The sequence below is a fragment of the Salmo trutta genome, chromosome 25 (assembly GCF_901001165.1).
Source record: "Salmo trutta chromosome 25, fSalTru1.1, whole genome shotgun sequence".
Classification (NCBI taxonomy): domain Eukaryota; kingdom Metazoa; phylum Chordata; class Actinopteri; order Salmoniformes; family Salmonidae; genus Salmo; species Salmo trutta.
The window spans coordinates 25,342,850-25,356,348 of NC_042981.1; the positions used below are offsets into that span (position 1 = coordinate 25,342,850).

General features: G+C 43.2%; 2 protein-coding genes across 5 annotated transcripts in view; both read right to left on the minus strand.

Annotated features, from left to right (window-relative positions):
• Positions 1-11,575, minus strand: part of LOC115162235 (serine/threonine-protein phosphatase 2A 56 kDa regulatory subunit epsilon isoform-like) — a 73,243-nt gene extending 61,668 nt beyond the window's left edge. Inside the window, exons 1-2 of one of the 4 annotated variants that reach the window (XM_029713356.1) lie at positions 11,503-11,575; positions 625-788 (exon numbers count right to left, since the gene is read on the minus strand). In XM_029713356.1, coding sequence (XP_029569216.1) covers positions 625-781 — 157 coding nt within the window. In that variant the 5' untranslated portion in view covers positions 782-788; positions 11,503-11,575. Of the gene's footprint in view, positions 1-624; positions 789-3,524; positions 3,963-11,502 lie in introns of those variants that run through there. The other 3 variants (XM_029713355.1, XM_029713354.1, XM_029713353.1) reach the window with 3 other exon arrangements.
• On the minus strand, positions 8,559-11,589 carry wdr89 (WD repeat domain 89). Its single transcript, XM_029713357.1, has 2 exons — positions 11,503-11,589; positions 8,559-10,829 (listed from the first exon to the last, which is right to left on the minus strand). The coding sequence occupies exon 2, from the start codon at positions 10,802-10,804 to the stop codon at positions 9,650-9,652; it is 1,155 nt and encodes a 384-aa protein (XP_029569217.1). The 5' UTR covers positions 10,805-10,829; positions 11,503-11,589; the 3' UTR covers positions 8,559-9,649.
• Between the last annotated feature and the right edge of the window lie 1,910 nt (positions 11,590-13,499).

A 13,499-nucleotide genomic window follows, 5' to 3' on the forward strand; every position in this document is an offset into this window, starting at 1 on the left:
CCTCCCTGTCTGGGCATGCAGGTCACACAGGGAAGGGATCACTGCCGCTACCTCGCTTTCCAAACAAGGTGCATGAATTGAGGAGCAAACTGAAGGACAGGAGAATGAACAACCCCTGGAGGACAATGGAATTCAATTTAAAAAATTAAAATATTTATTGCTGAAAGTAAAATCAATGCGTTTTGGCATTCATCAGGGTTTTTACAGAAATACAAATAAAACAGAACAGGGCTTTCTACCCCATTCTGTAAAAACCCTGATAAATTCCAAAACACAAAACGCGTTGGTTCTACTTTCAGCAATACAAACATGTTGAATTCCATAGTCATGCATGTCACACAAACAACAGCATGCATACACACTGACGTATATATTGCATGAGCATAGAGGGACTCAAACACACTCACACACAGATTGGCCCAGGCTTTCATGAAGAAATGACCTGGCAGAACTGATGAGCAGGAACTAGGCTGACTGCTCTCTTCCCACCATGCTAGTATCGACATTCACTACTAAACACACCACTCACAGGTTAGCACTAGTTTTGATGTTGGGTTGAGAGGAGGGTTAGGAGTAGAGACTAAGTAAGTAGTAGAGTTGAGGTAGTTGATATTAAATCCTTACCCTTGAGCAGGGGCAGCGGCGTGAGCTCGATGGGTTTGCCCTGAGACCGGAATTGGGACGAACTCTGCGATCGCTTCTGCTTGGCCTTCCTGACAGACTTCCGTGAAAATCCGTCCACTTTGTCCACAGATGGAGGTGTGGTTGCTGCCGAGGACATAGCCCTGCTATAGGAGGTGAGACAAGGACAGGTCTCAGCTTAACATCTAACCACAACACACACGAACACAAGACAGTACAGACACCGCTGTGAGGAAGCTAAGGAAATGTCCAGTTGTGTGTGCTGCTGATTATGCCTCATAGCCATTGATTAGGAGCCCCTGGAGGGGAAGCCGGAAAGTCACACTGTACACAACCAACCGCCTGCTCACGTTCATAAGAGGTGAATACCAACTGCACTGAACTACAACTAAAGCGAATAGCGCATATGCGCCACATTTATCCACCAATTAAGGCAATTCATAATTTGATTATTTACTACAGGTCTCAGAGTCCGTGTGTGTAAGAAGAAAACCACAGTTTAGCAGCGTGAGGGACGGCACTGACAGAAGGTTTGCAGCAGAGTTAACAAGAATCCATCGATCAGGTCAAATTTATACAATGTCTCTAATGCATTATAACTGGTAAAGGGCCAGGCAGAGGGAGACAGAGAATAAGCGCTCGCCCCCCAACACAGGGGGTGAGAGCGCGCTCGCGCAACACAGGGGGTGAGAGCGCGCTCGCGCAACACAGGGGGTGAGAGCGCGCTCGCGCAACACAGGGGGTGAGAGCGCGCTCGCGCAACACAGGGGGTGAGAGCGCGCTCGCGCAACACAGGGGGTGAGAGCGCGCTCGCGCAACACAGGAGGGAAAAGATAGACAGAAGTGATGAGGGGATCAAGCAGATGTGCCATACTACAAACTCCTTATGCACCATCCCCTCATCATGGGTCAGCCCTATTTACCTGCATAGCCTCACAGGTCTGTTAGAACGGCAAACAAAACCAAAATCTAGAAAGCACAAAACCTCGTTCCCCAGAAAACCATTTTGATAGCTTGCCATTCAAAATTACTAAAATGGTTTTATTGTAATGCTGCATTAAAACTGAAGATGTATTAGCCTACTACTTTATAAACAGTAATTCGGATTTGTGCCAATGTGCCTTCAACTTTTCCTAGTAACAAATGCATTCTGAATCATGACAACTTACAGGTGACATAAGATGACCCTGTCAGTTCTGGATAGTCTATAACAATTGTAGAGCTCAGGCAGATCATAAAACAATGCACCAAGCCCATGCTGACAGGCACCAAGAGAAGGCTGATAAGGTGGGGAACAGTGACTTGGGCTATATTACAGGCACATGGGCCCTCATTCCCATCATAAATACTGGGGACTTTGGATGCTAGGTTATCTTGACTGGGACGTGAATCTTACCTTGCTCATTGTGACATTCAAAACCCTTGAGAATGTGCAGGTGAGACTTAAGTGTGTACGAAGGCACACTTACACAATGGCACACACCTTGCGCTTCCACTCCAACAAGATTGGCAGAATGCTTAGATCACAGAATCATGTACACCTATAGGACAGTGCAATGGTGAATAAGAACAAGACTAACAGTACACACTGGTGGTCAACGTCTTCATTCCAAATGGAAAGACTCAGAAGTGTCACAGTACTCCTCAGCCAAACAGGGCCAATGTAGTTATGAGTTTGAACCTGACATTCTGGGCCAGCCTCCACAAGAACAAACGGATTAAACAAACTATGAAACCCTTGGTTAGCCCACAGACGTATATTAAAACCAGGTTAACCACGATTGTTGACAATTGGTAAACTCAAACTAACTAGCTATAAATCAAACAAAAACATGTACTTCACTAGATACCTATATCTAACGATGTCTTCTGTGGAAAATGCAATATTTCATATGGACCTGCCAATTGGCCCATGCCTTCTTTGGTGGAATATGGCTAAATAGCAAATTCAACTAAACACTACAAAATTACTGCATTTGCAGGTTAACTCGAACAGCAGTGTAAATTTCGTCTAGTCTGATCGTGAAAACATATGCTAATTCATAAATTATACATCTCAAAGATAGAAGCTAGGTTAGGTAGCTAACTACCGACCTTTGGCTTTGTTGGGACATTCTGTCAACACCGATACAATGTTAATGCCAATGTTAACTAGCTAATAGTGGTGTAGTGACTAGCATCTAGTTGGTGCTGGGCCTAGCAAATTAGTTCTCCATCTAGTTTGACGTTATGATTAGCAAACACGTCAAATACCTAGTGAAGACACGTCAGATACGATCACAGTAACTGGTGCACTAGCAGGCTAACGAGTTAGCCAGCTAGTACAGTAGCCATCCGATATTTCCACCAAAAACAAGTCCTCTTCAGTGTTTATCGTTATCTAGCTGTATTTGCAATATACTGTTTATCTTAGCATAATATTATTTCATACTGGTAATGTAGGTCGTTATGTTGCCAAAATATAAAATGGTCGTTAATGGCAAGTAACGACAGAAAGTTAACTATTTAACTGTTAGCTGTGATGCTGCCTGGGTCGTTCGCATGCTAATATTATAGCTTCCTAGCTAGCCAAATTAGCTAGCTAGATAGTCAGCCAGTCAGAGGCTAGCTAGGTAATGTTATCGAGTTACGTAAATGTTACAGGAATACTCCGTGTGTGTTAAATGGATTTATAACTAGCTAGTTAACGTTGCAACAAATATTTCACTTTACAAAAATATATATTTATTCTGACGTCAAGCTGTGTAAACGAGCTGAAAATTAATCCCACATCTCTCGATATGGAAGCAAGCTAGCTACTATTGCTAACTGGCTAGAATCACACATAGGTACCCAGAAACAAGCCATCTTCAGATTAACGACAATGAGCCGTAACGTGTTACCTTGATCCTCTGTTGTCCGGAACGAATACGGTGGCAAGTTGTTATCCTCTATTATACGATATTAAACTAAAACGCTTCCAATCGCGTAAGAGTAGCCTCTCCAAGTAGCGACAAAACAGCAGGAAGGCTATTTTGGCTTTTTTTTTTAAAAAACAGACAAACCAACGAGTGCCTATTTACCTTCTAACGAAATAATCCTCTGAGTCCCATTAATAACAAAATACAGATGTATAAAAAGATTAAATGGAGTCAATCACATTCCCTATTTATGAGAAGAAGAAAAAAAAGTACTTGTTTACACCACACCTCTTTTTTTGTTATATTTCTGTAGACAGTGTTTAATTTGGGGACATCTCTTTTCACCCTTTTGTCAATATTACTGGGCTGAGTCCATGGCACACATAAGAGATACAACCAACCCTGATGCTCGGTTTGGCATTATAGACGATGGTGATTGGTTTGTTCGAAGTACGTAATGGATGGGGTTGGGCATTAGATAACGTCCATCATTCCGCTAACACAGTCGTTCCTAGAGATGAATAATAATATTTAAAAAAAGGTAGGTTGAGGAGTATGGGACTAGGAAGGATATTGGGTTGAAGACGAGGTGGAATTTTATACTTTAGTCGCTGCCTAATCCTCTTCCTGGAGATCTACCGTCCTGTGGATTCAGTCCAACCCTAATTTAACACCTAATTCTACTAATTAGCTGCTCAACAAGACCTTAACTAGCTGAATCAGATATGCTATATTAGAGTTGGACTGAAAACCTACTGTCCAGTAGATCTCCAGGAAGAGGGTTGGGCAGCCCTGGCTAGTGGGTGGGGAATCCTCCCCTTATGGCATGAAGCTAAACCTGTTAAGGCCCAACCCTGATTTACCGTTGATCCACACTGAAGGATGGTCTTGAACAGGCAACTACTACTTCTCCATTAGTTCTATTATTTAAAGAGCACATCAACATTACGGATAGGAGGAGAGGACTTACATCAACAGCTGTCTCTATTTATTTATAACCTTTATTTAAATTAGGCAAGTCAGTTAAGAACAAATTCTTATTTACAATGACGGCCTACCTCGGACGACACTGGGCCAATTGTGCACCGCCCTATGGGACTCCCAATCACGACCTGATGTGATACTACAGTCCCTGGTTCAAATCCAGGCTGTAACACCTCTTGCACTGAGATGCAGTGCCTTAGACCCCTGTGCCACTCGGGACCCAGAGTGGCACTGATCTTTTTCAGCAAGTACACCACATCAAATTTTACAATACAACAATATTATGGATAAGAATAATATCCCAAAACAGATGGATGGAAATCAAAAAAACAAATAATTTCAAAATATACAAGCATTTGTTATCGAAGTTGATTTTCAACAGTGACATACTGTCTGGTAGCTATAGTATTAAAGTAGCTAAACAATATCAAAACAAGTCCATATTGTTTTACAATTTTTTTCCCCTTCAGTTTTGGTAATATTGAAACTGTTCAGGCCAAAACTGCATTTTTTTGTTTAGTAATGAAAAATAAATGACAAGATTAAACATTATTAAATCATTGTTACATAAAGTATGTGAGTGGGGGGTGTCTGATCAAGTATACTTGACTGCTAATCTAATTGAAATGGGATACTTAAGATAAAACTGATTAGCTGACTGATAAATATAACGCTAGCATATTACTTTACCTTGAATTTCCAACTCAGGGTGAAAGTAAGTATAATCAATGAAATAGAAACATTGGCACACCACCGGAAGCAGCTGGCACAGTAAACCTACGGAATGGGAGCTCATTTCTCCCCTGAAGACTATGAAATTTAACCCATATGAAAAGGGACACTTCGGAATTTTGGCAATGAAGCCCTTGATCTATTTCCCCAGTCAGATGAACTCACGGATACGATGTTTAAATTGAGTGTTAAAGGAATTAACACTAAATTTGTCTCAGGTCTGCATGTGAGGGGACATACGCAGCCTGCTCTCATAGACTAGACATAACATAGTAAATGTAAATCCGGGATCACAAATTAGTATGATATGTTACATTTGGTATGGTTACATAAGCCTTAACTTAACCATCTGGTTCAAGGTAAAACCAAGAGTGGGGTGGTTGGTTGGGATGGGTGGGCGTATAACCTAAAGTTTGCGAGATCGAATCTCATCATAGACAACTATAGCATTTTAGCAACTTTTCAACTAATTAGCATGTTAGGCAACTCTTCCCCAAACCTTTTTAGCTAATCATTCCCCTAACCTTAACCCGTAAGAGTCCAAGCCCTGTCTAAGCCGTGGCAGGGGGTTCTACTAAGCTATATGAAATTGTTAAGGTCATACAAGAGATAATTTTGCTATTTTATTTAGAGTTTTAAGATCCCTTGAAGTATCAAGAAAATATTTGTAAAAAAATATACACTACCGTTCAAAAGTTGAGTCACTTAGAAATGTCCTTTTTGAAAGAAAAGCACATTTTGTAGTCCATTAAAATAACATAAAATTGATCAGAAATACAGTGTAGACATTGTTAATGTTGTAAATGACTATTGTAGCTGGAAATGGCAGATTTGTTATGGAATATCTACATAGGCAAACAGAGGCCCAATATCAGAAACCATCACACCTGTGTTCCAATGGCACGTTGTGTTAGCTAATCCAAGTTTATCATTTTAAAGGCTAATTGATCATTAAAAAGCCCTTTTGCAATTATGTTAGCACAGCTGAAAACTGTTGTACTGATTATAGAAGCAATAAAACTGACCTTTAGACTAGTTGAGTAGCTATCTGGAGCATCAGCATTTGTGGGTTTGATTACAGGCTCAAAATGGCCAGAAACAAAGAACTTTCTTCTGAAACTTGTCAGTTTATTCTTGTTCTGAAAAATGAAGGCTATTCAATGCAAGAAATTGCCAAGAAACTGAAGATCTCCTACAACACTGTGTACTACTCCCTTCACAGAACAGCACAAACTGACTCTAACCAGAGTAGAAAGGAGTGGGAGGCCCCGGTGCACAACTGAGCAAGAGGTCAAGTACATTAGACTGTCTAGTTTGAGAAACAGATGTCTAACAAGTCCTCGACTGGCAGCTTCATTAAATAGTACTTGCAAAACACTAGTATCAACGTCAACAGTGAATAGATGACTCCGGGATGCTGGCCTTCTCAGACTGGCCAAAAAAAATGAAAGATTAAGATGGGCAAAAGAGCACAGACACTGGACAGAGGAACTCTGGATAGAAGGCCAGCATCCCGGAGTCGCCTCTTCACTGTTGACTTTGAGACTGGTGTTTTAAATCAGAACAGTTTTCAGCTGTGCTAACATAATTGCAAAAGGCCTTTCTAATAATCAATTAGTGTCACGTCCTGACCATGGTAAGCTGTTATTTTCTATGGTAGAGTAGGTCAGGGTGTGACAAGGGGGTTTATTCTATTTCTATGTTCTTAGGTTATAGTTTTTGTATTTCTATGTTGGTTTGTTTGGGATGATCCCCAATTAGAGGGAGCTGGTCCTCGTTGTCTCTAATTGGAGATCATACTTAAGTAGGGGTTTTTCTTCCTGGGTTTTGTGGGTGATTATTATTGAGTAGTGTTTGTTTCTCCTCTGGATGGGAAAGGACCCGGGAGTCAGGCTGGGGAGTATCGCCGCCCGAGGGAGGAGATTGAGGCAGCAAAAGCAGAGCGGCGTTATTATGAGGCACTATACCAACCGAGGCAACTGCGAGAGGCACCCCCAAAAAATGTTTTTGGGGGAGCACACGGGGAGTTTGGCAGAGTCAGGGTGGGGACCTGAGCCAACTCCCCGTGCTTACCATGGGGAGCGAGTGAAGAAGCAAGCACCGTGTTATGCGGTGATGTGCACTGTATCGCCAGTGCGCATTCACAGCCCGGTGCGATCTGTGCCCGCGCCCCGCATTTGCTGTACTAGGTTGAGCATTCAGCCAGGAAGGGTGGTGCCAGCTCAGCGCTCCTCGTCTCCAGTTCGCCTTCTCAGTCCAGGATATCCTGCGCCGGCGCTGCGCACTGTGTCGCCACTGCATGTTCACAGCTCAGTTCGTCCTGTGCCAGCTCCCCGCGTTTCCCGGGAGAAAGTAAGCATCCAGCCAGGACGGGTTGTGCCAGCTATACGTTCGAGACCTCTGGTGCGCCTCCACGGCCCAGTATATCCTGTGCCTGCCCCATGTACCCGGCCTCCAGTAAGTCTATCCAGCCTGGTACGTCCTGTGCCTGCTCCTCGCACTTGCCCTGAGGTGCATGTCACCAGTCTGGCGCCACCTGTGCCACTCCCACACATCAAGCCTCCAGTGCGTCTGCCCAGTCCAGGGTGTCCTGTTCCTGCTCCCTGCACTCGCCCTGAGGTGCGTGTTACTAGTCTGGCATCACCTGTGCCAGCCCCACGCATCAGGCCTCCAGTGCACATTCCCAGTCTGGAGCCTCCGGTGGCGGCCCGCAGCCCCCTTGGGGGGGGGGGGACTGTCACATCCTGACCATGGTAAGCTGTTATTTTCTATGGTAGAGTAGGTCAGGGTGTGACGGGGGTTTATTCTATTTCTATGTTCTTAGGTTCTAGTTTTTGTATTTCTATGTTGGTTTGTTTGGGATTATCTCCAATTAGAGGCAGCTGATCCTCGTTGTCTCTAATTGGAGATCATACTTAAGTAGGGGTTTTTCTTCCTGGGTTTTGTGGGTGATTATTTTTGAGTAGTGTGTTTCTCCTCTGCGTCACGGTTTGTTTTGTCTTCAGTTATTGGATGTATTGCATAGTTTCACAGAGAAAATAAAATGTGGAACTACACACACGCTGTACCTTGGTCCTCTCCTTTTGACAGCTGTGACAATTAGCCTTTTAAAATGATAAACTTGGATTAGCTAACACAACGTGCCATTGGAACACATGAGTGATGGTTGCTGATAAATGGGCCCCTGTGCACCTATGTAGATATTCCATTACAAAAATCAGCTGTTTTCAGCTACAATAGTCGTTTACAACCTTAATGTCTACACTGTATTTCTGATCAATTTGATGTTATTTGAAATAGTTTTTTTTTTTTTTAGCTTTTCTTTCAAAAACAAAATACATTTCTAAGTGACCTCAAACTTTTGAACGGTATTGTATATAAAATGGTTTATTTGCCCTTACTGCCATTAGCCCATCCAAAACGCATTGAATAACATTCACTACATGTAACAGTAGGATGGCTGCCGTTTCATGGGCTCTTAACCTTATTTTACTGCTGCTCTTTAATTATTTGTTACTTTATTTCTTTAGGTATTTTTCTTACAACTGCATTGTTGGTTAAGGGCTTATAAGTAAGCATTTCACTGTAAGGCCTACACCTGTTCTATTCAGCACATGTGACAAATAAAATGTGATTTGATTTTGAACCTTAACCCATAGCCTTGCGAAAATTAGCCAGCTAGTTTCTGTTAAACACCTAGCTAGAATTTGTAACATAGCATTCGTTTTGCAAATTCATAAAATATTGTACGTTCAGCATATTCATAACATATCATACAAAATGGGTGATGGACATCCACAAATTAATACATATCATACGAAACTTAGCATATCGTAGTAAATGGTGTGTCTTAGATTTACATATAGAATAATACGAAATGCTCTGACACCAGGTTGACATATGCAGCAGAGTCCCTGCATAGCAACTGTCATGTTATTCCACTCTGTGCCATTTGAGTGGAATTAAAGCTGCTCCTCTGAATATGAAGTATGATGAAGAACTGAATGCTCTGGTTCTGAACCCTGGCCTTTGTGACCCACTGAGTATGTTAGTTAAAATACAGGAGAGCATGCATTAGATCAACTAGATACAATTAGAATTATATTTCTAAAGAAATACCAGTTGGTTTTAGCTAAACAAAATACCAAACATGTTGGGAGAAACACATTTGAAAAATGAATACCGCGATTCAATCTAATTTTAACCCTAGCGGTTAAAGAGATCATTAATCAGTTTCTGGGATAAGTATAATACTACTTTCAAGAAAGAAAAAATATAATTGTGTTGATTTCATGAATCCAAACAAGTACTCTGTGTGCAAGAGGAATATTGATTGATTAAATAGGGACTGCAGTCTTGCCCTTCTTTGAGAGCCCTCTATTGTATACGACTCACACTTCTAGCTTCTTATCCCTCTTGGAGCCATGCTTCTTGTGTGGTCTAGATTTGAGTTTTAAGGCAGAGGCACTCTTCTGGGTGTCCCTCTTCCCTGAGGTGAATTCCTCCGCCCCTGGCTTCCACAAAAGCAGCTGTGCATCCTCCCCTCCCGTGAGCAGGGCCTCCCCTGCGGGATCCCAGAGGAAGCAGCGCACTGTTGAAGAGTGGCCCCCTTGGAGGGACCTCAGCAGACACAGGCCTTCCTCACTGCACTCCAGAAGGTGGATGTCTCCATTGTTTGTCCCACCTAGTACTAGTAAGCACCCTGCCTCCTCCAGCCAAGTCCCGCCAACAAAGTAATCCAGGGCCACTTCATCAGAGAGAGGGGTCAGGCTGCGGGCGTCAGCGGCACTGAAGAGTGTGAGGGGCTTATCTGTGTCCAGCTGACCCAGGTCCCACAGATGGAGGCCCTCATCATGGCTGAGGCACAGCAGCTGGTTCAAGTCCTTCCCTGCCCAGCACACTGAGCTAGCAGAGGAGCCACAGTTACAGGTGGCCAGCAGGGCCTCCTCCTCTGCACCAAGGCTCAGGTCAAACACATTCACCAGGCCATCAGTGGAGCCAGACGCCAAGTGGTCGGCATTCCGGGGGTGGAAACGCACCTGCGTGATGTCATCACTGTGGGACTCAGAGTACACACCCAGAACCCCTCCCTTCTCCTTTGCCATGCGGGCATCCCAAAAAACCAAGAAGCTATCATCTTCATCGACCTGCTCAGTGCCTGCACATAGGACCACATCGCTGCAGCTCACATCAAAGCTGCAGAAGTGGTGGGAGGAGTCACTCCTGAACACCTGTGCTGCCTCTGAACCAGGGCAGCGGACATCCCACGTCCTCACTGTCCCATCAGCAGAGCCTGAGAAGAGCAGGTCAGGGGAGGTGTGGGCAAAGCACACCCCACAGATTGCACCACTATGTCCCTGGTACTCCCTGAGCAGGCTGAGGCTGTCCTCACTGTGCAAACGGATGGAGAGGTTGGAGCAGCATACAGCCACCAACCCTGGGCCCGAGACAGTCTGGTGGGACAGGTCTAGCAGGTAGGTGGGCTCATCTGGCTGGACACGCCGAGTGATGGACAGAGCTTTGAACTTCTCCCACAGACTCTCCATGGCAACTTCCTGCAACTACACCCAGCTGGATAGAGAAGATGTGCAGAATATAGGTGTAATATGGAAGAAACTCCATCTAATCACAAAACATACACCTACTTACTTAACTCAAAATGTGGGGCTGGTAATGGCTAAATTAACACAGGAAAGAACCAAGGGACTTAGTTTCCATAGAGTCCACTGTGATTTGTGAGGCTTGTTGCACTCACTCCGTGTGCAAAAAACAACGCCTAGGCTATTAGACAACATACACCAACAGCAATGACAGGCAGCTATCTCTAAAGTTAGTAGCACTGTGTGTGAAAGATTTTGTTAGAAACACTAGCCAACTAACTGTGAATACTATCCTCTATGTTAGTATTATGTTACTGCCAAACAGATTTAGCTTATAGCTGTTGTCTGGATTGATAACTAAAAAGCTGATACCTACCTAGCTAATATTAGTCACCAATGAAGGTGGCGAGTATGAAGTCACTATAGTAGTAGCAAATAAAGTGACTTAGCTAGCTAAAAACACTCGCTAAATTAGCTAGCTAAACGTCTGCTAGCTTGCAAGTGGAAAGTTCTTGACTGGTTCACTTATTGAAGGACCAAAGAAAGTACGTTAATGTTCCAGTAACATTTGTATTCAATGCCCAGTATGAACCACAAATACCAACAAAAAAAAACACCTGTAACCTTGTAAACGACTCACTTACCCGGCAAAATAGACGTTATCTGATTTTCATGAGCACGATGTGACACGGTGTCACTGTATTTACTGCCCGTTGATGGACCAATTTACTCAATGCATGAGTTCCGCTGTTGAATTTCAGAGCATAAATTACAGTCAAAGAGTACAGTATGAAGAGAGGCAGAAATTGCTTCTCCAATAGAAATCACCGACCACACTTGAAGGCGACGTTAGCCAAGTAAACACATATGCAGAAACACGTCAGCGTGAGACGACGGGTCTAACGGTCCTCCCGCGCCAAACTGTGCATGTGCATGCCGTCAAAGGCACTCCTTCGATATAAAGTATTTTTTTTCGGAAATGGAAACGGGTCAGTTTGTTACTTTCACAAGGTTGGAGTAATAACATGTTCAACTGCTTAAAAGACGGGCTCGAATCATGGTTGTGCCTTTAGATTTCGAGAAAATGAACAACTAAGGAATAATATTTCGCGGCCTGATCGGTTTGTTTCGCAAGCGTTCCCAGAAGTCTCACGATGTTGCGCGTCTGGGTTTAGAAACTCTGTGCTACAGTACAGGCAAAACCAATGTTGATAAAGACACTTTACTTTTTTTATAGGTGAAATAATTGATTAACATTCATTTGAGCATCATTCTGCACGATAGAGAGCCATGCTGGAGTGGACAGAAGTAATGGCACCGTCTAACCTTAGCCCTTGATCATGATTCTCATTGCCATTACATTATACATAACAGTCATTGGACGAATATGTCTTCTGTATGGGGGAGTTTTGAGCCCGGACACTCAATCTGAACATTAACGCGCGTCGCTTACGGTACGGTATTGGAAGCATAAGAACATTATCTTTCGTATCATCTTTCAAAACGAAAGTTAAATTGATATACACCTTAATAGGGTTAGTATCCCCACATGGTCATATTTCCATGGTACAGCGTTTGTTTACAGAAAAAGGGGAAAATATGCATACTTTCTTTTTGAAACACCTCTTTCCAGCACCATTTTCGTATTTTCTGACAATTTAGGATGTGGCACATCGAGTTCAGCCAAGGGTGTGCAACATCCTCAATTGTCCGAAAATCGAAAACTTCATTCTTAAACTCATGTGTAATACTATGCGATTCAAACATAAGGTAGTGAAGTAAAAGTCAAAGTTGTCAAAAATATAAATCGTGAAGTAAAGTACAGATACCCCTAAAAACTACTTAAATTGTACTTTAAAGTATTTTTACTTACGTACTTTAAACGACTAGCTTCAACAGTCAAGGATTCAAGATCCTCAAAGTTCTTGTAAGAACCTTAGGGTTATTGGCATTGGAAATTGCCCACAAAAGGTTCTTCCAAGAACCCGATAGGAGGTGGGATTCATCGAGGAGCCTCCTAAGTTGGTGGGGGTTCTTGCAGGAACCTAACTGCCCAACTGTTACATTTGGATTTGAATTTTAAAGGACAGCAGGTGCAGGCACTTAACTGAAAAATGTAAAGATCTCCTCAATTTAAGGTAAGGTTAGTCCCTTATATGATCTAAATTGACATTGTTTTATGATGATACCATCTATCTTTTCATATTTGTGCAAATATTTGTAAAACAGAAAATAGACAATTCAATGGAGGTAACTACTAGTTAACTACTAGCTATTTAGTCATTGTTAGCCTCTGCTAGCGGTCTTTAGCTCGGACTCCTGCCGCTTTAGCCTGGATAGACGGATAATACCTGCCAGTCTGCACAGCATGATACCAGCCCTGAGCATATCGGACGTCTTTTTTCCACTACATCACCGGATTCCTGCCGCAAGCTCTGGACCATTACACCGGATCTTCGCAGCTAGCTAGTTGCTACCGAGGAACTATTGTGGCTAACACCCTTGTCCAGAAGCATGCACCAGTTAGCCCCGAGCTAGGCCCATTTCCCAGCTAGCAAACAAAGTACACCAACTTCTCTTGCCAATTGGCCTGGACCCTTTGTCGACACGGAGCCCCGCCGCTCCATCACGACTGGTCTGC

Coding starts and splice junctions, on each gene's coding strand:
- wdr89 (XM_029713357.1), bottom strand. CDS start 10,804: ATGGAGAGTCTGTGGGAGAAGTTCAAAGCTCTGTCCATCACTCGGCGT.